Source organism: Saccostrea cucullata, unplaced genomic scaffold, assembly GCF_032062105.1.
Source record: "Saccostrea cucullata isolate Sc308-1 unplaced genomic scaffold, CSIRO_AGI_Scuc_v1 ctg3498, whole genome shotgun sequence".
NCBI lineage: Eukaryota > Metazoa > Mollusca > Bivalvia > Ostreida > Ostreidae > Saccostrea > Saccostrea cuccullata.
In genome coordinates this window covers 10,001-36,187 of record NW_026932526.1, presented here as the reverse complement: position 1 = coordinate 36,187, position 26,187 = coordinate 10,001, and the positions used below count along the sequence as shown (strand labels likewise).

The 26,187-nt window shown below is 34.3% G+C and overlaps 1 protein-coding gene across 1 annotated transcript in view; it reads left to right on the top strand.

Moving 5' to 3' along the window:
• The first annotated feature begins 241 nt into the window (after positions 1 to 241).
• The window catches only part of LOC134235338 (eIF-2-alpha kinase GCN2-like), a 35,672-nt gene continuing 9,726 nt past the window's right edge, over positions 242 to 26,187 (top strand). Inside the window, exons 1-40 of the mRNA XM_062717471.1 lie at positions 242 to 351; positions 1,198 to 1,370; positions 1,857 to 1,956; positions 2,215 to 2,333; positions 2,580 to 2,728; positions 3,787 to 3,949; positions 4,128 to 4,297; positions 4,400 to 4,459; positions 4,551 to 4,633; positions 4,843 to 4,917; positions 5,047 to 5,166; positions 5,467 to 5,643; positions 5,809 to 5,885; positions 6,810 to 6,918; positions 9,527 to 9,645; positions 10,391 to 10,493; positions 10,583 to 10,756; positions 11,197 to 11,280; positions 11,574 to 11,746; positions 12,083 to 12,207; positions 12,501 to 12,667; positions 13,804 to 13,914; positions 14,621 to 14,773; positions 14,872 to 14,936; positions 15,314 to 15,422; positions 15,821 to 15,921; positions 16,325 to 16,455; positions 16,783 to 16,910; positions 17,020 to 17,153; positions 17,477 to 17,723; positions 19,969 to 20,046; positions 20,290 to 20,412; positions 20,723 to 20,827; positions 21,031 to 21,195; positions 21,479 to 21,631; positions 21,856 to 22,092; positions 22,355 to 22,552; positions 22,762 to 22,913; positions 23,224 to 23,290; positions 23,471 to 23,587. Coding sequence (XP_062573455.1) covers positions 286 to 351; positions 1,198 to 1,370; positions 1,857 to 1,956; positions 2,215 to 2,333; positions 2,580 to 2,728; positions 3,787 to 3,949; positions 4,128 to 4,297; positions 4,400 to 4,459; positions 4,551 to 4,633; positions 4,843 to 4,917; positions 5,047 to 5,166; positions 5,467 to 5,643; positions 5,809 to 5,885; positions 6,810 to 6,918; positions 9,527 to 9,645; positions 10,391 to 10,493; positions 10,583 to 10,756; positions 11,197 to 11,280; positions 11,574 to 11,746; positions 12,083 to 12,207; positions 12,501 to 12,667; positions 13,804 to 13,914; positions 14,621 to 14,773; positions 14,872 to 14,936; positions 15,314 to 15,422; positions 15,821 to 15,921; positions 16,325 to 16,455; positions 16,783 to 16,910; positions 17,020 to 17,153; positions 17,477 to 17,723; positions 19,969 to 20,046; positions 20,290 to 20,412; positions 20,723 to 20,827; positions 21,031 to 21,195; positions 21,479 to 21,631; positions 21,856 to 22,092; positions 22,355 to 22,552; positions 22,762 to 22,913; positions 23,224 to 23,290; positions 23,471 to 23,587 — 5,160 coding nt within the window. The 5' untranslated portion in view covers positions 242 to 285. The remainder of the gene's footprint in view (positions 352 to 1,197; positions 1,371 to 1,856; positions 1,957 to 2,214; positions 2,334 to 2,579; positions 2,729 to 3,786; positions 3,950 to 4,127; positions 4,298 to 4,399; positions 4,460 to 4,550; positions 4,634 to 4,842; positions 4,918 to 5,046; positions 5,167 to 5,466; positions 5,644 to 5,808; positions 5,886 to 6,809; positions 6,919 to 9,526; positions 9,646 to 10,390; positions 10,494 to 10,582; positions 10,757 to 11,196; positions 11,281 to 11,573; positions 11,747 to 12,082; positions 12,208 to 12,500; positions 12,668 to 13,803; positions 13,915 to 14,620; positions 14,774 to 14,871; positions 14,937 to 15,313; positions 15,423 to 15,820; positions 15,922 to 16,324; positions 16,456 to 16,782; positions 16,911 to 17,019; positions 17,154 to 17,476; positions 17,724 to 19,968; positions 20,047 to 20,289; positions 20,413 to 20,722; positions 20,828 to 21,030; positions 21,196 to 21,478; positions 21,632 to 21,855; positions 22,093 to 22,354; positions 22,553 to 22,761; positions 22,914 to 23,223; positions 23,291 to 23,470; positions 23,588 to 26,187) is intronic.

Below are 26,187 nucleotides of genomic sequence, written 5' to 3'. Positions count from 1 at the left end.
AATTTAAACCCCCTATACTGAATGCAAGAACTTTCATTTGAATTTGATGATAACTATTTTCTGAGATTTTTTATTCTCCATAAACTTACATTGGATTTTTCAAAATTGTTTCTCTATAATGAACGATATTTTTTGTTTTATGGAATCAATCAATTTGCAATAGAACATTAAAAAGTAAAACTTGCGAAAAAAAAAAACTGTCAGAATTTGATCGGGATCGATATTCTTTTTCTCTAGGAAAAACACCGAGCACGAATGAAAATTTGGGTTGCGTAACCGAAAATCATGGCAAGCAGAGGCAAAACAATAATCTGTCTTCTCCGAAACGATTTACGAATTCATGACAATGAGGTATGATAATGCATAAAAGTATTACATTTTATGAAGCATTTGATTCTAGTGCATCTTGCTGCAGTCATAAATGTGCCTTCAATGCTCCTTACTGATGAAATGACGACTAGGAGTAGGCTTTCTGACACCGGTATTTTAAAAGTTTTCTTCCCCAAAGTCTTAGAATGAAGGAAGCGGTGGGATGGGGGTGGGGGTTAGTAGTGGGTGCCGGAGCATGACCTTTAATTTGTAATTTCTTTGAGAAAAAGGGGGGAGGGGCAACATGATTGTACACTATGTCATGATGTGATGTGCAGAAAAAATAATAATCCCACCCACACGTTTTCGTGAATCATATCTGTACAACTATAGTACCTTATCCATTTCTGAAAAGTGGTCAGCTGGGTTCGATCACCAATGGCGTGATAGCTCAATTGGCAAAGCACCTTCAGGACCTGATATTTGCAGGGGTCCAGGTTCGAATCTCCGTACAGTCCGCTGCATTTTTCTCCTCTTCCATTACAGGAGAAAAATTTGTAGAAAAAAATTCTCTTGAAATATTCGAGGGTTTAAGAAATTGAGAATTAAATACTTTATAACAGAAACTTACTGTAAGTATAAAATTCTCGAATAATCTAAAACCCTTAGAGAAAAGTGCTGGGATGTACTTGTATTTCATCATATCCATATGGTTCAGGATAATAAAGTTCAGTTGATTGTACAGGGTATGTAGCTATGATAGAAAAAGATTTTCCCCACCATAAATCAACCATTGTAGCTTGCAAAATATAAATTGACCCATTAACTTTTTCTCTAGATTAGTATAAAACCTTAATGCTTAAAAATCTTTTAAAATTACATTACCAGGTGCTCCAGTGGGCCAACAGAAATGCTGATTTTGTCCTGCCTATGTACGTATTTGACCCCCGTCATTTTGGAGGTACCTACCATTTTGGGTTTCCGAAGACAGGACCCCACAGGACTAAAATGTTGATAGAGAGTGTGCAGGACCTCAGAAAGAATCTCAAATTAAAGGGCAGGTCGGTATAATGTTGAGGAATGGCCTCGTAAGAGGGTATGACTTTCTCGAACTAGAAAGAAATTTTTTCTGTGTTTATTTCATTTTATAAGCAGATGATAGAGATAATTAAAACTGAGGTAGATTTCTTGCAAGCACAAGCTACATGTATGTGGTTTCCTGATTTGTTTTGGGTGTGATATCAGTGCATGGGTAGGTAAAATTTTGTGGTTTTGGCACACATACAGCAACCTTGTTGTATTTTAATGTATTTTTTAGTAAAAATTTTAGTTCATTGAGTGTTTAATGATGTAGACTGGTTTAATTCTGAACACAAAGAAAAATTTAAAAAAAAATAAATAAATGATGAAACATTATAGGAGGGACCAGTCATGTACATGTACATTGTATATATTTAGAGTTACATTTATCCCCTCTTTGCAGGAGTAAGTTCTTCTAAAATAAAAAATCACTTTGATTGTAATTTTCATTGAATGCTTAAATTTAGTGGCCTTGCTGTGAGAAGAGGGAAACCAGAGGAGGAGCTTAAGAAAATGATTGACACTTTGGGTCAAAGTTCAATTCAGGCCATTGCGTTCCATCAGGAGGTTTTCTTTTCTTTTTGTTACTTAGTAAATCTAATCAGTCTAATTTTCATGAAGTTTAAAAATGATTATACATATTCATGAATCGAAAATTACTCGAAATATTATTCATATATTTAGAATGAGAATCATTCCTTCATGAAGGAGCTTAATAGATCTGAAGTTGATTTAGCATTTTTTGTAAAACAAAGCATATTATCAATAATATTTTTATTTTTTTCTTACTACATTTATATTGTAACAAATATTTTTTTCTTCAAGGTTACTCAAGAGGAAGTAGATGTTGAGAAGTCCATCAAGAAATGTTGTGGTGTGAACATTCAAACATTCTGGGGTCACACTCTGTATCACAAAGATGATCTCCCTTTCTCACCTGCCCAGTGAGTTTTAATATTCCTGTTTGCCTGATTTTGACTATGTTATTTTAAAATCTTGCCATTATGATTGAAACCTTTTAAGCCCCCTTTTTAGGAATTTCAATTTTTAAACTGTTTTTCTATGATCAGAAATGGTGTCCTATCTGACAAATTTCTATGGAAGAGTGGTAACAAAAGTATATGCATGCTTTACTGTAAATTATAGATTTTTTCTTAGACTTAAATGTTAAATTGTCTTTATGTCTGCAGAACACCAGATGTGTACACACAGTTCAGGAAGCGGGTGGAAGCCCAGGCACCAGTCAGGAAATGTCTCAACATGCCGGAGTCTTTCAAGCCTTTGCCAGAAGGGATGGAGGAGGGGGATATCCCCACAAATAAAGATCTGGGGGTGGAAGGTAATAAGGAGTACATATGTACTGCTGTCACACTGACCATATAAAGTATGATTCTATGTCTTTATGTAAAAGTTTTCCAAAGTAGGTTATGCTGTAGTGTAGTAATCAAGGAATTGTTTATCACAGACTCCACATAAAAACAACAGTGCATTTATTATTTCCTAATTATTTATTTCTGAAGTTTTGCATTTAATGGCCACAGCTGGTTCAAATCAATTTATGCAAAATACACGTGTACAGTGGGTGCCGACCCAATTGGTTTTTGGCACACCTCCAATAAAAGCAAACAAACAAACAATCAATCAATCAATCAATATTAACTGTACACATGTCAAAGTTTTACAGGATAAGACTGACGTTTGGCTTCAAAGTTCCTGCAGTTGCGTCAGCCTTATGCATCAATCAATATTCATCAATCAATGTTCAATTCGATCAATCAATGTTCAATTCAGTCAATGAATGCTCAATTCGATCAATAATATTCAATTTGATCAATCAATGTTCAAACAATATTTAACAAAACAATATTCAGTTCATTCAAATCAATGTATTGTAGTATGCTCATGTTAAGCCAATCAATATTTGAATAAATCAATCAATGTTCAATGTAAATTATGTACAAGTTCCTTGTATTCCATTCCAGAATTATCCACGCAATCATGTTTGAGTTGCGCCCTGTTAACAGTGGCGCAAGTCAAGATGATATGTGTTAAGCTAAATCCGCCTTTCAGCACTTTGCTCTTATCAAGGTTATATACGTAGCATACAATACAGGGCGCAGATAGGGTCAGCCATGACGATGATGCTGTGTAGATGGAAAAAGGAATTTCTGTCATGGCAGCAAAAAAAAAATGGTTTCTTAAAAACACCAAAGAGCTAGAAGCCTTCATGTTAGAAAAATGCATGATAAAGATTCTTTTCATAAAAATCATAAAATATGTTTTTGAAATCTTTCTTCATGAAGTTAGTATGGTTCTCATAACATTTAAAATTTTGACATATATAGCACTGATTTTGAGCTGGTTCCATTCTCAATTTCTGTAATGTTATTTTTAAAGATTCATCACCGGACCACCGGTCAGTGGTGGACTTTCATGGAGGAGAATCTGTTGCCCTAGAGAGACTCCACCACTATCTGTGGGACACCGATGCTATCGCCACCTACAAAGAAACCAGGAATGGCATGCTAGGGGCAGACTACTCTACAAAATTCTCAGTTTGGTATGAAAACATTTATTATTTCCTTGTGAGATTTAAAAAAAAAATTAATCAATGAATTTGCATGCTTTATAATTAACTACTGTTAATGAATTACAATGTTTTCATCATTAATTAAAATAAAAGGGATGAGAATAGCAATGGATGACAGTGCTCTTTGTAACAAATTACTTGATTTCAGGCTTGCTTTTGGATCACTGTCTCCACGTCAGATTTACTGGGAGGTGAAGCGGTACGAGAATGAGAGAACAGCCAACCAGTCAACATACTGGGTACTCTTTGAACTCATCTGGAGGGACTATTTCAGATATGTAGCCATGAAGTATGGAAATCAGATCTTTTTTGAAGGAGGTAAGGATGGTATCCTGCTTTACTTACATTTATGTACTTAGAATTTGTGACTATTTGCTCTTCTCAAAATCAATGCTCTTTAAAAGTGCCTAATTTTTTTAGGTATCCAAAATAAGAACATTAGATGGAAACAGGACAAGCACCTGTTCAATGCTTGGAAAGGTGAGTTTTGGTTCTTAATAGAAAACAGGGAATTGAATTTAAACTATTCAAAAATGAAATTAAGAAACAAAAACTTGTCTCCTGTTTACAGAGGGAAGAACTGGTGTGCCATTTGTTGATGCCAACATGAGGGAGATGGCAGCCACTGGTTTCATGTCTAACAGAGGAAGACAGGTAAGGTATTGATCAGTGAAGTGTAATGGTTTGGGCCATGGATATCGGCATGGGTAGTTCACTTTAATAGTAGTGCCACCTTAATTAGTAGTGATGCTTTGGTCACAGGTTTGATTCCTGGTCCATGCAGCCATACATTTTCTCCTTTTCAAGCACTTAAATCTGAAGTATGTTGGCTGTAAATTAGTCTTTTATTTATTATTTTACAGAATGTTGCCAGTTTTCTGACGAAGGACCTGAGATTAGATTGGCGTTTGGGTGCAGAGTGGTTCGAGTCAATGCTGGTATGTTAACATTATTTAGTGATTATTAGACAAGTATATTTCTTTAAAATATCTTTATACTCATCTGTATTATTGTATTAATAAAATTTGAAAAATCTATAACATTGTTTTCAATTTTGTTAATTCTAGATTGACCATGATGTGTGCAGTAACTATGGTAATTGGTTATACAGTGCTGGAATAGGAAACGACCCCAGAGAGGATAGGAAATTTAACGTTGTCAAACAGGGTTTTGATTATGACAGCGAGGTACTGTGTATTTGACCTTTGTTCTCTTTTATACATACATGTATGGTATATGCAGTGGAATGCTAGGTTGACACATATATTTACCTCTGACATGCATTTTAAACTTTAAAAAATTAGTCTGAATGATAGAGATAAAATTGCATCTCATACAAATTTGTTATCTCTAATATTTAGCAAGACTATTCAATATCAATAGAACATTGCTAGTCAGAATGTCTAATAATAACAGCCGAAATAAAAACATTTTAAAACTTAAGTGATAACATTGCTGTGATATTTTTTTATGGCTCTCTGTCTCAGGGTGATTATGTAAGGATGTGGGTACCTGAACTAAAGAACGTCCATGGAGGATCAGTCCACATTGTGTGGACACTAAGTAGGGGGACACTTGAGAAGGCAGGGGTGACCCTAGGGGAGACCTACCCTAATCCTGTCCATGTAGCCCCAGAATGGAGTCGCCATTATAACAAGGCTTCAGTAAGTTTGATTATCCTCATTTTCTTTATGAAGGGGGATCCTAATGAGTACCGGTACTTTTGTGGTATTTTATGTGCATAGGGGGGTTAAAATGGTAAAAAGTGCCACAGCGATTTATTTTAAGGTATTTAAATTAGATGATAAATGTAATATTGTTTGATTTAGGGAAGTGCAAAGTCAAGAGGATCTCCACCAAAGCAACAGAAAGGCATAGACTTTTATTTCAAAGGACAGCACAAGAGGTGATCAGAGGAAATTCTACTAATATAGGTTCTGCATGTTTCTATAGACACTCTGTGTTCAATGGTGCTGGAAAATCTGCATTATTTATTATTACAATTTGCTTGTGCTTTTTGAAAAAAGTGCAAGAGACTGGATTTATTCATTTAAATACAAATACAAATTCTGTCTTCTCTGATTGATTCAAAGTCTACATTTTTGTTATGAGGAAAGGTTTCTCCATGGAGGATTATCAGATATGATAAAACTGGTTGTTTCCTGTGTTGAATTTTGTCAGAATAAAAATGTTTATCAAATTATTGACTGTTTGGACTTAAGTTTTTATTACATTTCTAACTCTGATGTTTTTTTCAAAACTGAATCTGAACTATAGGTACGTGTGTACACATATTCATAGTGAAAGGTAATCTTATTGTAAATGATTGAGAAACCAACAATAACACCAAATAAAGATAAACTCATTATTTTATAACTAATTCTATTATACAGTATTGCCTGACAAGGCTTAGAAGAGAGAGGTAGCTGTATCTATGAAAGTTTTTTTTTATGATTTTAAAAAATTTCAAAAATAAATCTAAATTATATCATACCTTTCAAAAATTGACCAAATTGTAATTTTTAAAATGTCTCACCATCGTTTTGATCAAAATCCAGTAAGATAACTATATTCTAAAGTTAATTATTCTTTATATAATTTCTATAAAATAATGTTCAATACGGACTACAAAGATTAAAAGTCGAATAAACAAAGCACGAGTTAACAACAAATCTTTAATAAAATCGGGATCGGGATTCTGAAAATTTTTAATCATGTAAACTTTGAATGAAAAAATGCCAACTCAGGCAACTGTTCAATGTTTTGTGTATTCTCTCATTTCATTTATGTTTGAAGATGAAAATCAACATAATGATTGACAGTAATTAAGCCCAATGGCAGAGGAGTCTCTTTCAGAGAGACAGGAATTTGAACTTCAGGCATTACAGGCGATATTCACTGGTGATGTGGTGGATCTAAGAGAAAAGGATGCTTGGAAGGTATACGTACACAGGTCCTTCTAATTAAAGTTAATGGAAGTAGAAATCGTTGTAATCTGCTGGCAAGTTTTAGTCATAATCAGAAAATGGAAGCGGTGCATATTATTTTAAAATTTGATGGTTTAAAAAAATATTTCCCTTAACCAGTTAACAGGTCCAGTACAATCTCTTGATTTAGCTCTATAGCTTTAAATAGCTATATAGCTGTATTAAGCTATTCAGTATAGCTTAATTTAGCTATTTTACTACACTTTTTTCTTAAAAGTGTAATTTTCTCAGTATGTACAATAAAGCGCACCTTGGTGCAGTTATGATATACAACTTTGAACCCTTCTTAAAATAATGGCAATGCATGAAAAAATCACTCATCAAATTACGTCTCCTTGAGAAACTTTGTACTCAAAGCTCTACAAGTTTTGGGGCTATATAAAGCAATTGATACAGTTACTTCTGCAATGATATTATAATGGAGACCAATTATGTTCAATAAGGTAATTGATTGGTAACAGTTTAGCACAATGAGAAGCAATCATACTTATCCTTGCCTCAAGGAATCCAAGGTAGTGGACAGTTAGTCTAACAAAATAAATTCTCTTTTTGCTGAAAAGTATTCAAAAGCTGCAAAGTTAGAACTATCTTTGATTTTGGTTGTTGTTTAGATAGCCCGTAGTACAATTATGAAGAGTCATATACATGCGACTTTTTGTTTATTTTCAGCAAAAAACTCTTTTTGTGAGAAACTTTATATAAATAGCTAAATAAAGCTATTTTGAATAGCTTAATAAAGCTATATAGGTATTTAAAGCTATATAGCTTAATCAAGATATTGTACTGGACCTGCTTAAATAACTTTATTTGAGCAAGGCGTTTTTACACCATCAATTGAAAACACCTGTGTAAAACAAGCTCTTATGTGACCATAAATTGTTTAGTCATAAACCATGTACGTAATTTGATAGTGTCGTCATAAGTGATTGGCGTGTGTACAGTACAACACATTCAATTTATACTGTTGAGTTTTTATTAAAAATCATTTTTGCCTGACGTCAAGCACTTCTACGGATCAATATTTCAGAGGAGCGAAGCTAGGAGGTCACAGTTAGCCATAAAAATTTTGTGCATGCTGATATCATCGGATTTTGTTGCCTGCGTTACCTGCATTTCAACAACAACAGTTAGGCTAGCAGAAAAATAACCATATTACTGATACAATATATGATGTGTTTATTTCCTTTAGTTTTTCGCATGCAGTTATATATTTCATGCGCGTTCCTATACAGACATGTGCGTTAACTGGCTTGATCTTTTTTCTGCGTTTCTATTATACTGGATTAGTCCATTTGTCTTCTAGGTAAGGGGTGACACAAAGGTTTGGTGCCAAATGTCACATGTAAGTCTTTGCACTCTTTTCCTGGACTATTCTATTGAATGGAAATGAAAACTGCATGAATTATATAAAGTCTGTTCTTTTTATCATAATTCGATCAAGCTTTGGAATAAAAAAAACATATCAGTGATATTGTGAAGAAAGTTAGAAGTTACATCATTTAAAGTAATAATAATGAAACAAACAAAAACTTATTAAGGGGATGAATTGGCCAAATATACATCTGATCATATCCCCCTTCCCTACAGGGTTTTCCTCTTACAAAAATAGAAAATAGACTTAGGAAAATGCCCCCTTACATTTCATGATTCAGGAAGTTTATTACTTTTTTACTCGTACAAATGTTTTTGATGTGGACTAGCTCCCATCTCGGGAAAAAACATCCCGAATCTGCATCTGTCACCATTCATATATGATATATCACTGTCAAGTTTGTTGGGTCATTTATGAAGAACAGGCTTTATTTATCCCATGTTTCCAACAATCGTTAACACTCTGGCATACCCAACAAACTAGTTAACATATTCTGCATGTCAGTCATGACTGTTACAATTTCCAATTTCTTGTAGTTATCATGATATATTCAGCTGTCTTCCTCATAGCCTATGCAGTTGATTTTAATTGTCCGGTATGTAACCTTTACATAGCGACAGCTTTCCAGCATAAATGAATTACATTAGTTTTTTTTCCCTTAATATTTACTTGATCCTCTAAAACCATTTTTAGAGTTGCAGAGTGAGAAGTTCATTTTTATGTCATGGGTTCGAATCTAGTGCGGGACGTGGAGATCGGTCCTTTAGATGAGACTGTGAGGTCCTGAGTCACATTAGTTGTTAGTACGAAAAAAGATTACTGCTCATTGGTCTTGAGTGCAAAGTATTGATAGCTCTCCACTGGCAAATGATGGCATCTCCATGCAGCAAACAAAAAACAGAAGAAAACTATTTTTAGAAGTCTTCGATATCATAATTCATATGTTATATTAATTAACTATACACTATACTCATATTTCAAATGTTATCCACATGCATGTACAAAATTGTACTGTACATTCCATTTTTTATTTGAGATACAAACAATACACATGTATATGCATTTTTTGTAAAATTTGTTCCTTTTTCATTGCACTGATGAGTAGGAAACAACTTAAAATGAATGCATGATTTATTTGCATCCCAATAAAACTCAAAAAGTGATACCTTATTTCTTAAACTAACACAGGTTGCCAGGCCTCCTGAGATTCAGATTACCATTAAGCCACAGGAGAGCATAGGACAGCAAGAGGAAACCCATGTTCAGGTCGATCTGCTTGTTAAATGTCCTCCAAGATATCCAGAAGAGTAAGTAATCTATTAGCACCGAGAGAGGGGGGAAAAACCACTGTAAAATGTAATGTAAATTTGACTAAAACCTTCCCCTCCTATTACCTTACTTGAGTACCTCACTCTACACATAGCAGGGGGAACAAAGCATTGGTGTTTGGGGTGGCATTAATCAGACTGGGAACTTGCCACTGCTTTAAGGTGAAGGTCTACATGTAGTAAATGACTTTAGATTAATTTTTTGGAGCTAAATCCATTATGTCGTCATAATCAATTTCAACTTTCTTTTTCCCTTATTTTACAGCTTTAGCAGAATCATGTAGAAAATAGGGTATTTTGTATGGCATTCAATTTGAAATCATATTATGAAAAGTGATCCTGATACCTATATTAAATTTGATATTATTTTAAAGAAGAGAGAATTATTATACAAGTTAATGTTTTTTGAGAGATTGTAGGCAATCTGGATACATTTCCTTTGTCGAATATGAAAAGAAATCCCATATTCATGACTGGTTTCTTAATTTTTCATTAAAAAAGTCAGTTTAAAATATGTTGTTTTTTTATCTTGTTCACCTATAAATTATGACCCAAAACACCTCATTAAACCAAGCTTAACTTATAAAGCACCAATAAAGGAATTTATTTCTCAAATATGATAAATCTGTAGGCATCTTTCATTTACTAGATCTTGACCTTAAGTGTTTTCATTTACAAGTCATGAAAACTATATAATTTCATGTAATAATAATTTTTTTTTCAGGGTTCCTGAATTAAGTTTCACCAATGCCAAAGGTCTTTCAACATCCCAGCTATCCAACCTTAAGTCAGAAATAGATGCCATAGCTAAAGAAAACAAGGGAGAAGTATGGATAAAGTCAGATAATCTTATTTGAGAATAATATGAATTTCTTTTATATAGTAGTGCTTCAATTTGAACACTTACCTATTTCAGGAAATGCTCCTACAAATAGCCCAGCATGTGCAGCAGTTTTTACATGCACACAACAAACCCCAGGCTAAATCCTTCTATGATGAGATGATGATAAACAAGAGGAAACAGGAGGAACAGAGGGAGGAGGAACAAAGGAAAGAACTAGAGAAGCTGAGGAGGAAAGAGGAAAAGGAGGTTAGTAAGAAATCTTCATGTAACATTGTATTGTAGAAAGTAGAAAAGGGGGTAAATAGGGGGAACAGAGGTAACATTATAGTTACTGTTGAAAGTAGAAAAGGGGGTAAATACTGTGAAATAGCTTATTTTCCAGGGGTCAAATTTTCTTGGTTTGAAGAAAAAAAATCTAGTTTGTGGGGATTTGATTTTGTGGTTGGACAGTGTTTAGTAGTATGCAAATTAAATTTTCCATTTAGTGGTAGTCATAAATTTTTGGGTCTCTCTCCATACCTGGAAAACAACGAAAATTAACCCCCCCCCCCCTTCCTCCCCTCACAAAAATTAAAGGATATGTCTAAGGATATGTCCCATATGATGGAGAGAGGAAATACCTTTTACATGTATTTTAAGAAGTATTCATATTAGATCTTTTTTCCTCTCTTTTCATTAATATTCAGCTACAAACACTTGAGATAGAAATCCAGCGGAGGAAAGAAGCTCTAAAGGAAGAGAATAAGAAGAGAAAAGAAGAAATAAAACAAGTAAGTGCATGTGTAAATTTAAAATTAACTTTGATCATTTAAAAAAAAAAATATGTTCCTCTGAGCACAAAATACTTTTAGTACATATACCAAGAATCTTACATCTTACCAACTTTCATTCATGTGTGAAAATTATGGTGACCCTCTTTTACTCACAAATATTTTTATTGCGAATCATTAATAGATTCATGAAAAATAGTAGTTGCTGATGGATTTCAAACTGATTATCATCAATAAAAGTTTTTAAATGAAAGTAGGTTTACATTATTTTTAAAGAGATTATTTTTTTTTAGGTTGAGGAGAGGCCCCTGTCTGTGCCTCCCTCCCCCACATCAGATTCTGTGCCAAATATTTCCCCTGTGGGAACCCCAGGAAAGATCTCCCGCCCCCGGACCTCTGTCTCCCCCTCCCCCCTCATTGTCCATGCCAACAATGAACTGAGAGACAGCAAACCAAGGAGACAAAGGTTTGTGTCACTGAAGAAAAAAATAAACACTATAAAGTACATGTATTTGTTATAAATGGATTAAATGCTCTCTTTCATGATAGTTACAGAGCAAATCTTCTCATCTATGGCTTTAAGGTTGCAATTTCCGTTTCCAAGAATTTATAGTCACACTTCAGTATCCCAAATATGGTTGGACTGGATTTTAACGTCGTCAATCAGACTGGGCTAAACTCAGATTTATGATAATGCTTGAACCAACTGTCCGTTTCACCTTATCCTCAAATTCAGAATTTCTATGTTCTATATATTTAGGTTTCACTGTAAATAAACTTCCTTTAATCTGTTTTATTCTAGGAGGACCAGTACTCCTTGCAGACAGTCCCCAGATGATCATGTCTGTCAGGATCACACGGGGGGCATTGTAGTCCTGGCATTTAACACCAAGGGGGAGAGAACTGTACACAGGGGCACCTGTCTGGGTGAGGAATCTCTGAAACAGCTCATGTAAAGTAATAGTTAATACTTCTTACTTCACAATCTCAGGAATGTCATTATAATTTTGACTGTTTAGAAATGTGACTGGGATGTTTGATTTTATTTGTAATTTCTTCAAAAGTTATGACGTAAGCAGGTCTCATAGCTACATGTACATGTAGACCCTGCATTTGGTAATTGAGTGATTGCTCTTTAGTGCTGAGTTGGTAGTATTTTGGCCCTATTTTGAGAAAAAAATTACAGTTTGGACCAATGATTATAAGTGATTTTTTAACAGGGCATGGATCCTCTGGAAACACAGTGTATGTTGGAATAGACACAACATCCGGTGAACTTGTAACGATATCAGAGTGGGTTTTAAAATGGCGACATTATGGCCGAAAGAAAATTCTGAGAAAGGAGGATGAAGATGAAGACAAAGAGGGGGCAGCTTGTCTCAAACAGGTGGGGGTTATGTAATGTTCCCTCCCCAATGCTGAAGGGATAGGACAAACAGGTGGATATTTTGTAATGTTCCCTCCCAATACTGAATAGGGCAAACAGATTGGGTTCATTTTTCCATCCCAGTACTGAAGGGATAGGGCAAACAGGTGGGGTTTATGTAATGTTCTGTCCCAATACAAAGAAGATAGGACAGATGGGTGCAAGCGGGAAGAAGAGGGGGTAGATTAGCGAGACAAAATTTTCACGAATTGCGGTTTTTGCTCTATATAATCTTAAGGAGTGCGATTATACGCGAGAATTAAATTTTTGTGAGCACATAATTACGCGAAAATAAAGTTCTTGCGAATTAAAAGTGATTTACAATATAACACCAATCAGTAATGTATGCTGTGCATTTTCCATCGGAGCATTGCAAGTTCTAGAGTTTATTCTTTGCATTACAGTTTTTTCTTTAATCAAAAGTTAGGTGCAGGGGGTGAAGGTCATTGTTTTATGGCAACCACTAATAAAAAGTCCAATCTATCAGTAAAAATGTATTAATTTGCTATAGATCACAATATCAGTCACATACTCTTTCATTTATGCTACCTGATTTCCCAGCTTGGTTATATTTTGTTGTGATTGACCCTTTTATGCCAGAGGTATAAAACAAACTGTGAGATCACAAATTTTTGTCGGGGTTATTTTTTGTGGTTTATAAGGTATGAAGAGACCCATGAATTAATGTCTACCAAGAAATGCAACAATTCTTCAACCATGAATTCAAATACCCATTGAACCAATATATTTTTCTCAAACCACTAAAAATTGACCCATTGAAAATATGACTTTACAGTAGTTTCATTTCATGTTCAATATTTATGGAATGCTTTTCTCTTCATCTCTGTAAACCATCTATAATTTGCAAAAATTTTGCGACTATCTTTAACTTGTGAATTTTTACTACCGGTACTCTGAACTATCAATTTTGCCTTGTATTTGTAAAGATTTTTTCCTCGGTCGCGAGAGTTAACTATCGCAGATTGAATTCTAACTAAAGAATCGCAAATAAAAGATGATGCAAATAATAGTTGGTTTACAGTATATTTATCATCAAAGCTTTTAACCATGTGAATTGTTGGATTTTTTCGTACCAGGTGCACAGTATTGAACAAGAGTTATTATCCCTGATCCGCTTACACCACCCTAACCTTGTTCATTACCTCGCCATCAAATATCAACAAGATCCAGGGAAAATCACAGTCTTTGTAAGTCATTTCAAGATGTAGCAATGTATATATAAGGTGTCAGATTTAATTGCATATTTATTCATATTTATTTGTGGCCACTTTTAGCTCACTTGAGCCAGAGGCTCAACTGATCTCCTCTGATCAAAGAGTGCCTGGCTTCTGTCAACTTTTTCCCTGCTATCGTTAAGTCGATATCAAACAAATTTTGTGATAAGCTTCCTTGTGTGGAGAGAGATCCAGTACATACATTGTAGAATCATTAAAAAGTCTCATTAAAAAAATCTCATCCAGAAAAAAATTCAAGTTATTAAACTTTATTCAAATCAGGGGCAGGGGTATGACAACAAAAGGAAAGTAAAACTTTTACATTGTAATAAATAGGGAAAAAATGTTTGAACACTAAATTTTTCTTATAAGGTGAAATAAATTTGGGAAACAACTGTCATGATTACTGTAGGTTCCTTATTTTATGAGAGTAGTATAATATCACAAAATGACTCATAGTTATCAAACCTCAAGACACTTATTTGCAAGTTTAGAGTTTTCCATAATTTTTAGCAATGAAAAAAAACGAAAAGAGGGTAATATCATTTTGCAATTGGTGCATCTTGTGAAATAACTCAATTGTAAATTCCTCACTGAAAATAAGGAATCTGCAATACTGTTTACTGTTTATTTGGGTGTTTTTCTAATTTGTGTTTGACGGTCTGTTGATTATTTACAGTTATTGATGGAGTACTGCAGTGGGAGCAGTTTATCTGTCAACATCCGGAGAAAACGTCCGATCCACGTCGCTCATTTGAGGCATCATACAGAGGAAATTCTGGAGGCATTAGCATGTCTACACAACAAAGACGTGGTCCACAAAAGTCTCAGGGTAGATATCCATAAATAGAAGCATAAACATTACAATTTCCAATGCTATGTCTTTCTTATTTCCTTGACTTCATATGAAATGAAATATTATCATTTTAGGCTTCCAGTATCTTTTTGGATGCCACAGGCAAAATCCGAGTTGCTGACTACAGTATTGAAAGAAGGTAAAAATAAAAGCCAGTGATATTTATCATGCAGTATACTTGTAGTGCACTAAATTCATGCATTATCTTTGTGTTTTCATGCATTTTGATTCAAGGGATTGAAATACTGAACTGGCACTATGCAGTAAATGGTCAACTTAACAATGGAATAGAGATGTGTTGTTATCAAAACCTTTTCTATAAAATGTCAACAATACTTTAAGCAATTAAAATTTATAAAAAATTTTAAAGTTAAAAATAATCGGAAAACAATACTTTAAGCCATTGAAATTTATATTAAATTTTAAAGATAAAAATAATCGGAAAACTGAAAACTGTTCATGAAACAGTAAGCTGAATGTAAACAGTGTTGTTACTGTCTGTCTGTCTGTCTGTAGGTTATCGGATTTGTTTTACACTTTGGAGCAGTCCAGACCAGGCGTCCACTTTGATGACCACAGAACTGTCCAGGGCCGGGCCACCAAGAAGGGGGATGTCTACAGTCTGGTATATATACATTAATAACATGATATTAAAGATATAAATCTGATCACCAATACTTCATGAGAGTGAAGCAGTATGAGCAGTAGATTAATTTTGCTGTGGTCAGATTAGTGACAACTTAAAATGTAATCATGTTTTATGTGTTCATACTGGGAAACTTTTGTGAAATTTTACTTTCATTGTTTTTGCTGTGTGAAGAGGCTAACAATCGAAAAGTTGAAGTCAAACATGACAATGAGAAACAGTTTCCTTTTTTTTAATGTACGTGTATCATAAAATTCTAGGGGTTTTTTTTTCACTGTTTAGGGTCTAATTTGCTGTCATGTTTGTTGTTGATAGCATGGTTTATGATTTTGCCTTTAAAGGGTTAGTTTGTTAATATTGTATCGTCATATATTTAGGGTATAGTTTTGCTGTCACTTGCCCTTGGAGAAGAAGTAGAGGGGTCAGACCTAGAAATACCTTCTCATTTCCCAGCATCTTTCCAGGACTTCCTCAACAAGTTAGTAGTACATCATAAGTTAAGTAATACAGTAATTATCCGAGAAATCTCAAGTTAAACACATGATGTGTATTATTATTCGAGGAATGTGACACTATTTTATTGTTCATGGACAAGTGTCTGTTATTATCAAAGTACAGTAAAACTCTGTTATAACGAAGTCACCGGAACCTATGAAATAACTTTGCTATATCCATAATTACTTATATCTATATAAGGATTTCTTTAAATTTACATAGCTGGGGATCCAAGATTACTTCTCTATTTCTTTGAATTTGCAGTATCAGTGTTCATACTAAACAAGTTTTACTGTATTCCTGAAATTCAAATATTAAAGAGTTTAAGATGAAAAAAAAAAGTCACTGATGTTATGATTACAATAACATGTACTTCCCCTTTTCAGATGTCTAATTAAGGATGATAAGACGCGCTGGTCTGTTCACCAGTTACTGGACCATAGCTTTATCAAAACAGCTCTCCCAATCAGTCTGCCAATCTCAAAACCGGAAACAAAAGAGGAGGTCCACTCACAAGGTATTGTCAAATATGAGGTCCACTTTAGAGAGTGTCAAATATTATGTCCAGTGACCACTAGCAAGGCAATATAGAAGAGATCCACTTCCAGAAATTAGTGGCAATCATATTCTTAAGCCTTTCCTTATGCACTGCTTCTGGTCTGCTTATTTGTGGTTAGAACATGCTTTAAAGTAATATGACTTTGTGTCTTTTTTGAAAACTTCAGTATACAATTTTATGATTTATGACAAATAATTTAATAAATGAAATTAAAGTTTTTAAATGAACTTATATATGTATAAAATATTCTGATATCAGAGTAATCATTGTTTCATTGTTATCTAGATGATGATTCCTCTGATGAGGAGCAGCCGTTGATCACGCCATACGAGGCCAGCGGTCAGTCTCGTCTGACCAACGAGTTCGAGATTCTCAAGTCTCTCGGCAAGGGAGGATTCGGTGACGTCATCAAGGTAAAAAAAAAACTTTCTACCATAATTATGGAATTTAAAAACATTCCTTACTCATTTTTTAAAAAATCACTTCGAGAAAAAAATCTTTTTAAATATTTGTTTTCAATAGGTCAGGAATAAATTGGATAGAAGATTTTATGCCATCAAAAGAATTCCATTAAACCCAAAGAGTAAACAGTTCAATAAGAAAATTACAAGAGAAGTCAAACTGTTGTCAAGGCTCAACCATGAGAATGTAGTAAGGTAAATGAAAAGGCATGTCTAGCATTAGAATAGTAAAGCTTTTAAAGGTCTGTACAGTTTTGATGTTTACAGGTACCACATCAGCATGGAGTCTGTAAATCTACATGTAAATGAAAAGAGACAAATAATATTTTAAGAGAAAAATAGATCATTGGCAAATACAAACTAATGCAAAATACATTTTTACCCCATTTCTAAATTATAAAGGCTTTCATATCAATCATTAGAATGGTAAATAAAGTACGTTCAAGTTAAGGTATGTAAAAACAATAGAATTATAAGTTATTTATGAGCTAATTAATCCATCCTCATTCTCCGGACAGATACTTTAATTCCTGGATCGAGCTCAGTGATGACCCCGCCCACAGCGAGAGTTCCAGTTCCGTCAGTACTACCCCTAGATCCACCCCTAAAACCCCCGACAAACTGCACAACAGCCTGGACCTGACAGATAATGCAGAGAGACTGGCTCCAGAGACCGTGGAGGACTCGGTGGAGTGGAGCAGGTCATACTCCGCGATCGTCAACCCGGGCTGGGACTCGGAGGAGGATGAGGAAGACGAGGCTGACGTGTTTGGGACGTCTTTCCTGTAAGTGATACCGGTATTCATTGCCTTGAATGTAGGAATAGGAGGGGAAGCATGAACCCCCAATAATTTTGCCAATGTAGAGAAAACATACTATTATTATTATTATTTTGTTCCTTCAGTAATAATGCTTATTTTGACAACTTCCTTTTAAGCTTATCAAGGAATGTTTGTTTTAGTGCCCCCTTACCCAAAACTGATAATGTTTGGTTGTTCCCTTCCCTCCTCGCCCAAACTGAAAATGCTTCCTAGTGGCCTGATTGGTAGTAATAATGTCAACTTTAAATGTAATGTTCTAATATCCCTAAATTTGAATTTGTTGTTACAGTATTTGTCTTGTTACAGTTTAGAAAACTATCACCTTTGAGTGTAATTTTTCTAAGTACTAGTAATTGTGTTTTTAAAAACAGCATTTTTTAAAATCATCTCATTTCAATAAGATGTTTTCCAAGCTTTAAAGCACATGTAAGTCCACATTTTCATCATTAACACACTTCTTTTGACAAAAGTGTGAAACTGGTTGAGGATGGAGGTGTTCACATTGTTTTAGATGTTAAATATTTTTGATGATTTATTTACTAGGAGACTAACAGATATGTCAGAAGATGTGGTGTTCATACAGAGTCTGGATAACGAGGATCTACATGTACTAGTGGATCAGGTAAAGACAACACAAGCTGAAGTTTATTTATTTGTCACTTCTTACCTTATTCTGACATGGCGGCATGAAGTAGAATTACATAATTTCGATACCTTGCTGCGTTTTGTACTGTACACAAGGTTATTTATGCCTGTGCTATTTTTGCCCTTTAACACTTGTAATTAGGGCCCCGCAAGAATTTGCGGGTGCCCTATAGTAATCACTCTGTCTGTCCGTCTGTCACTCTTCCGTCCACAAATTTTCTGTTTTTTTCTAATAACTTTTTTTATGGTTGCCCAATCAAGTTCAAATTTGGTATGGTAGTTCAGTAGGCAGAAATACATATTTTGATGCTAAGTTTGGTTCTCTATGTCTTCTGGTTTGGAGCTGGGGTGGTGGGGTAGATTCCTTAACTATGCATAAGAATGAATGGGCAACTTTTTTTATGGTTACCCAATCAAGTACAAATTTGGTATGGTAGTTCAGTAGGCAGAAATACAAATTTTGATGCTAAGTTTGGTTCTCTATGTCCCCTGGTTTGGAGCTGGGGTGGTGGGGTAGATTCCTTAACTTTATATACGAAAGCATTGGCAAAGAGAGATAACTGCTGAAGATGTTCCCATTGTAAACTGAATGCTGCTATGAGTCCCTTGGGATTAATTAGCTTTCCTCCTGAAGAAAATCCAGAGCATTATCTTTATCTGTCAAATTGAGATGAATTACCACCTCTGTCTGCAAATGAAGTTTGAACACTCTGAAATGTGGATTTAAATATAAATTTTTATAATTTATTTTTGTTTAATAGTTATGATTTCATTGAATTCTAATAACAAGAAATTGATTAAAGAAGATTTTTTGATATACTTTTTTCACTTTATGTTAATTCAAGAATATTATTAATTTTTAGGATAGTTGTATAAAAACCCCATTCTATCATTAATACTGAAAAAGTTCTTATTGTAACTTTAGAAGAAAATGATGAGAGAGGTACAATTAATCCCTTGGGATTAATTATCTAGCCTGCTGCAGAAAATTTAGTAGGCTTTTCTTTATCTGTCACTTTAAGATTAATGTAAACCTTTGTCTGCAACTGCTGTTTGTTTGAAGTTAAGGTCAAGCCTTCATGATATTTGCATTCATTGAAGGCTGGCATTTTATATAACACAAGCTTCATAATTGTTTAAATATACATTCAATGTTCATAAAGTTGTTCTTTACTGCCTAATGTAAATACAAGGATATTATTTTCAGGTTTTTGAATATTCAGGAATTATCTTGAAATTTTAAGAATACAGTTGCTGTTGCTTATTCTTCGTACATTTTTTAATCATTCCTTAAGCTGCACCCTATTAATTCTACCCCATGGCGGGGCCCTTGCTGACTGGTCAGTTTTCTAGTTAATTCTGCCCTGATTTAAATTTGCACAAACAAAATTTGACCTGTCTTTCTTGAATTTGACCCATTTTAAATTTGCCCACTAGTTCAAGAGTGAAAGGGGCAAAAATGAAATAGGGGCAGAATTTCCCTGCATACTGTATTCTATTGTGTTTTTGGTCGATAGAGATCATTAATACTTTGATGGTTGTAGGTTGATGGCGGGATAAAAAATGACAAGGAAGGAGACGAATCAGCTCTCAACCCTAAACTTCATTATCTCTACATTCAGGTCAGAAGCAGCCATTGACTATCACTCTAATTAATGATATTAAAAATGTATAAACCATAAAATATTTATATAGAATGGAGATATTAGGTATACTACATGACAATTGTATGTTAGTTAACTCTGGATTAGTCCATCCACAAAATATCATATCTTAAAATATCAACTAGTGAGGAATAGCTAGAGAAGAGGTGAAAAAATATTATATAGTAAAACATGACTTGAGATTTATGTTTTCTGTGATAGATGGAGTACTGTGAGAAGAGCACCCTGAGGAACTGTATAGATGCTGGTCTGTATCAGGACATGAATCGCGTGTGGAGACTCTTCAGGGAGATCATCGAGGGGCTGACTCACATCCACGAACAAGTAACAAATCTGTAATTTACTGTGGAATCATCAATGTTCATGGGGGACCAGTGTTCATGGGTCACCTTTACCTACAAATTGAACATCCCCAGGACTGTTTATTTTTTAAACATTAATTCACTGAAATTTTGTATTAAAAATTACCGTAACCAAGAAAATTATGTCCCAACGAACAAGTAAAATCTGCTTGCCTACAAACATTGACCCACAAGGATTAAAATTATTCCAGAGAACTTCAAAATGGGCTTTTTTGAGGCTTAGTGATATACATCAAGATGTTTACCCCCAAATGTTGTGATTTTTTTTACAGGGAATGATTCACAGAGATCTTAAGCCTGTCAACATTTTCTTGGATTCCAATGACCAAGTGAAAATTGGAGACTTTGGTCTTGCAACTACCAGTATTATAAACAAGGTACCAATTTCTTTGGTATTGATGATTTATACATTTTACTTTTAGTAGGTGAAAATGGGCATTCTTATTTTAAAGCACTATTTTTTTTTTTTTGCATTGAAAAATTCTTGCATCTGTATTTAATATCAAACAATATCAAAATCAATTACATGTATGCATAAGATTATTCGTACTCTTGTGAGCGTTTTGCTCTATTCTTCCAGAGTAACATTCTAGACGTGAAGATGTTGACCCTGAGTGCTACTGAGGAGACGTTCGAATCGTACTCGGAGACCACGGGGGACGGGAGCTTGACGGGGAAAGTGGGCACCGCCCTATACGTCAGTCCCGAGATGATGACCGGGGCCAGTAAAATCGTCTACAGTCAGGTCAGTGGTGCAAACAATGGTCTAAGGGTGAAACATTAAATTAGAATTTTTTTTAGGAAATTTTCTAAAAATTGAGTATATCATTAGTAAAAAAAAACATTACTTGTGAATGAAACTTTAAAGGAATGTTATAGAAATGCATGTTTATTTTCATTATTTTTTATCTTCTGCATTGCCTTTTGATACTTGGTTGTTCATTTATAGATTTGGGATATGATGTGAATAAAATATCTTGTTTTAAGAAAACTGATCCTTAATACATTTTTCCATTTTTGTTTACCAGAAAGTAGATCTGTACAGTTTAGGGATCATCTTCTTTGAAATGTGCTACAAGCCACTGGCCACAGGAATGGAGAGAGTGAAAATCCTGGGGAACCTAAGGCTGCCAGAAATCAAATTCCCTGAAGACTTTAATCAGTATGAAATGCAGAATCAAGTAAGTATTTAGCAACAATCAATTAAAGTATCAGCAACAATCAAGTTAGTGTCTAACAACAATCAAGTATGTATTTAGCAACAATTATGATAAGTGTATTTAGATTGAAAGCAACTGCCTCTTTCTGAATTGATGGGTTATATTGTGTTATCATTTTATTAACTCCAAAAATAGACACTGATTCCTTATGTAATGTGAATTAAAAAAAAATTGTTTTTCTGTAGACACGTATAATAAAGTGGCTGTTGAACCATGACCCGACAAAGAGAGCCTCCACAAAAGAGCTGTTACAGTCAGAATACCTACCCCCTCCACAAATGGAGGAAGAGGAACTGGATGAAATTCTTAGATCCACCATCGCGGATCCTCTCAGTAAGGCCTACAGACACATGCTTACAGCCCTGTTCTCCCAGACTGTCAATGCTGCCGATGATCTGCTGTTTGACAGTGAATTTTTCAAGGTTTGTTGAGGGAGAGAAATTTTTTTAAGCATAGATTTCAGATTTGGCTTTGATTTTATACATGCATTAGGTCAAGATCTTTTGATAATTGAAATTTTGAAATACATTTAAACCTACATATCTCTCAAACACTGATATCTTGAAAACAATAGTTGGGATACTTCAAAGTCCCATCAATATCAATAAAGTTTTACTGTACCGGTATATGATTTCTCTGGGTTATGTTTTAACTGTTAATTTAAAAAATGTATGAATCTTTCAGAGTAAATTCACGATCAACCTCTCGCTGGTTCAGGAGTTAGTTCAGGATACACTGGTCAGGATCTTCCAGCATCACGGAGCGGTGAAAGTGACCACCCCCCTCCTAATGCCCAAGTGTGACTTGTATGCTAAATCTGATCAGTACACACGATTCATGGACCACTGTGGTCACCTTGTATCACTGCCATTTGATCTCAGGGTAAAAACCAGATTACATAAAATGTTCTATGAAAGTAGGTACATGTAACAGATTTATGCAAGCACAAGTGAAAGTAAATTCTCAAAAAAAATCTTTATATTTGTTTGACAGATAAAATTTTCAAAAATTGATTGTTATAATTTTTTCAAAATTTTTAGATTCAAATTTTCAAATACATGTACGTTGTTATGATTCTCCAATTTTTTTAGATTCCGTTTGTCAGATATGTTGCTCGTCACAGTTGCAGTAATGTCAAGAGATATTGTATAGAGAGAGTTTTCAGGGAGAAAAAAGTCTACGGTCAGCATCCAAGGGAGTTAACTGAATGTGTCTTTGATATAGTCACCCCAAACCTGGGCAGGTAAGATTGATTGATTATAGATCATGTCAAAAGACACAGGTTTTATGAGCCTCCACCTCCTTGCCACTTGACTGTTTACATGACTTAATCCAAACAATTGATACATCAAGTAACAGAGTCCTAAAATAGATTGCAGATTTGATTTAACTGGCAGTTTGTGCTCTTGATTGGATAGTTGGTTTCATTAAATATTGATGAGAATTAACAAACTCACCTTGATGAAGACAGAGGTTTGAGTGTGATTTTTGTTGATGATTATGGTTTATGTGGTAAGGTGTAGATGTAATTTGTTGTTTGTTCATAATTTTAGCCTCATCCCTGATGCTGAGGTGGTGCTTCTTGTACAAGAAATTATTTTTGAATTTCCAGTTTTACAGGTAACAAAAACCAGCTTTAAATTCTATTTCATATTTGTGACTAGCTGCAATAATGTAGCCCTCTCCAATATCTAAAACTAATGTTTTCAGGAGGGGCAATAAAACAAAAAGGGCTTTATTATTGCCGTTAAGTTGTGTCTGACAAAAATATGTTAAAGCTTCATTCTTTGTTAATTTCAGCAAAGAAATTACTACATAAAAGTCAACCATGTGATGATACTACATGCCATTTTACAACATTGTGGTGTACCAGGGGACCAGTTTACAGACGTCCTTCACATTCTCTCAGGGGTCAAGGTTAGAGGTTTTTCTCAAACATTTAACTCTCAGCCGTGGAGAATTTTCTACTACATATGTATTAGGCAAAATTGATTCATGGGCATTGCTTTCTTCCTTTTTAAGCGGTTAGCTAGCTAACCGCTTTATGGCATGGGCCTCCAAAAACCGGAAACTTCTATAAGGCGCTACCTATCGACGTCGCTTTATGGCACGTAACCTTATCCTTCTGCAACCCAAACCGGAAACTTCCACAAGGCGCTACCTATCGACAATGGTAACTTCAGCAAAGCGCTTCCTATGATTTGTATACTGTTGGCGTAATACGCCCCCTGGTGAGAGATTGACTATAAGCTGTGTATGAAGAGTGGCTATTATAACGATTATATCGAATTCTTATTAGTATTTACCAAAGCATTGACAATACTTAGAACACTAACTTCAAAGAACTGAGAATTTGGTCCTTATTACATGTACATCGTGCGATCGCGATTTATAGCAACTGTTAGTTTATTTTTGAAAGTTGAACGATGCGGTTAATTATACAGCAGGTTGAAGGTTATTACAGACTGCAAAAACATCAGCAAATCTCTCGATCGAGTTTGATTTTCCTTGCCAAAGTATTAAGAAACACCATTTATGAAGTTAAGTAATACATGAAAAACGCTTTTATAAAAACACCGAATACATCTGTACGTTTTACACTTTTTGTAACGTTTTTTTGGAAACAATAGGATTACCTCCACAATGAAACGTTTGTTTTCTTCTCTTTTCTTCTCTGTCTAATAAACAGATTATAAAAGCTCTGCTCCCAGGGGTAAATTCTCTACTCCGTCTTTGATAATTTATGACAAACGATCATAAGGGATCACTTACTTTTAGTTTTGAAAAAAAATAATGGGGCACTTAAAGTAGTAAAATTAATTTTGAAAAAAAATGGATAAATATATATTAATTTTAATCGGCATTGTGATTCTCTTCTAAAAATCAACCGATATTATTATTCACAGAAGAATAAGGTATGAAAAATCTTGGCAATTAGCAAAAATTTAAAATATATACTTAATGCTTATTTATAAGTTTTGAAAATTTGATCAATTCCTAAGGAACGTATTATTAGCTGAGAAAATACTTTTTAAATTTGAATTTGTCCAATTTGTCGATTATTATTTTGAGTGTTTAAGAAGAATTAAATTAAAATACAGGTGTTTAGAGGCACATTGTTAGAAAAGAAATCAGTGTATATTGTTTATCCGACATATTGAAGAAAGTGACACATAACTTCTTAAGTTACACTGACTTTTAGTATACATTTGAATTTTTAAATACTAGTATTGATTGATTAGACAACTTTCCTTTTAACGTTTTATTTGAGAACAATATTGCATGAAGAGTATATGGCAAATACACCTTATATTTCCTTATCTAGACATATTGTGCAAGACTTCTTTTAAATGATTCTCATATACCATTTACTTTATTCGAACATTTACTTGTTTGAAAAGTCAATAAAGTACATTTCATAAAGCTTGATAATCTTGTTTACTCGCCAGTCTTCCCGTAGAAGTAGTAGTTCATAATATTACTAAACGGAAGTATTCAGTATCTGTATCAAAATACAGAATGATCAATGATCGATTTAAGATGAAAAGCTGATTCCCGAAAGTTCAAGAGATGGGATCCGTTGCCTAGAAGAAGTAAGCATCCCTCGTTGACAGGTTACACCCGCAGTGAGCCTACACATCTGGAGCTCTCTGATATCAATTCATTTACAAAGTCTCTGCTCAGCCATCCTTTTTTCTCTGACTAGCCAACTGTAGATCTACAGTACTCCAAATCCATTAATCTAAAGAATTTAACTTGTCATTTTTTTAGTTGTTTGCTATAGTAGACTTTACAATTACCTAATTTCAGATTCAATAGAGCATGAAAGACAATTAAATTTTCAGCATCAACATAATTGTTTTCATCCAGAGAAAGATTGGATGCCACCAAGAGAGAACTTTTAGAAATGCACTTCCTGTCTTTCAAACTGAAGAAATCTCATGTTTAAATTTCAAACATGCATTTTAATCTAATTAAAATTTATTTAAATGTTCCAAATCCGCTACCGCTTCTCAAACATCTAACATCCCATTCGGGGTCACATCAGAGCGACCTTTCGATTATGAATACATATACTAGTAAACACAAACACTTTGGCCATGTAGATTCAAGCCTCGGTAAACAATTCTCAAATTAATTCCACGGCTACATAACATCGTTATTGATGCTGTCTTACGTTGAATTAAAGTAATTTTGGAATAAATTTCATGTATAGTCTGCAGTCTGGCATCTGAACGTGAATAATGCAAACGAAAGAGCACAAACTATACAAGATACCCCACACGTCATACATAACACAGCTTTTGCAATGCATATTTTGTTTACTACAAAACTCCTCGGGTGTTTTGGTTCGGTGGTGAAAACAAGAAACCCATCTGAACTATAAGCCAAGATTTCGGAGGAACCATTTTCTTTGGCTAATCGAAGATTCACTCTTACATGACCCCAAATAGGATGTTGTTAGATGTTTGAGAAGCAGTAGCGGGTTCGGAACATCTAATTTTAATTAGATTGCA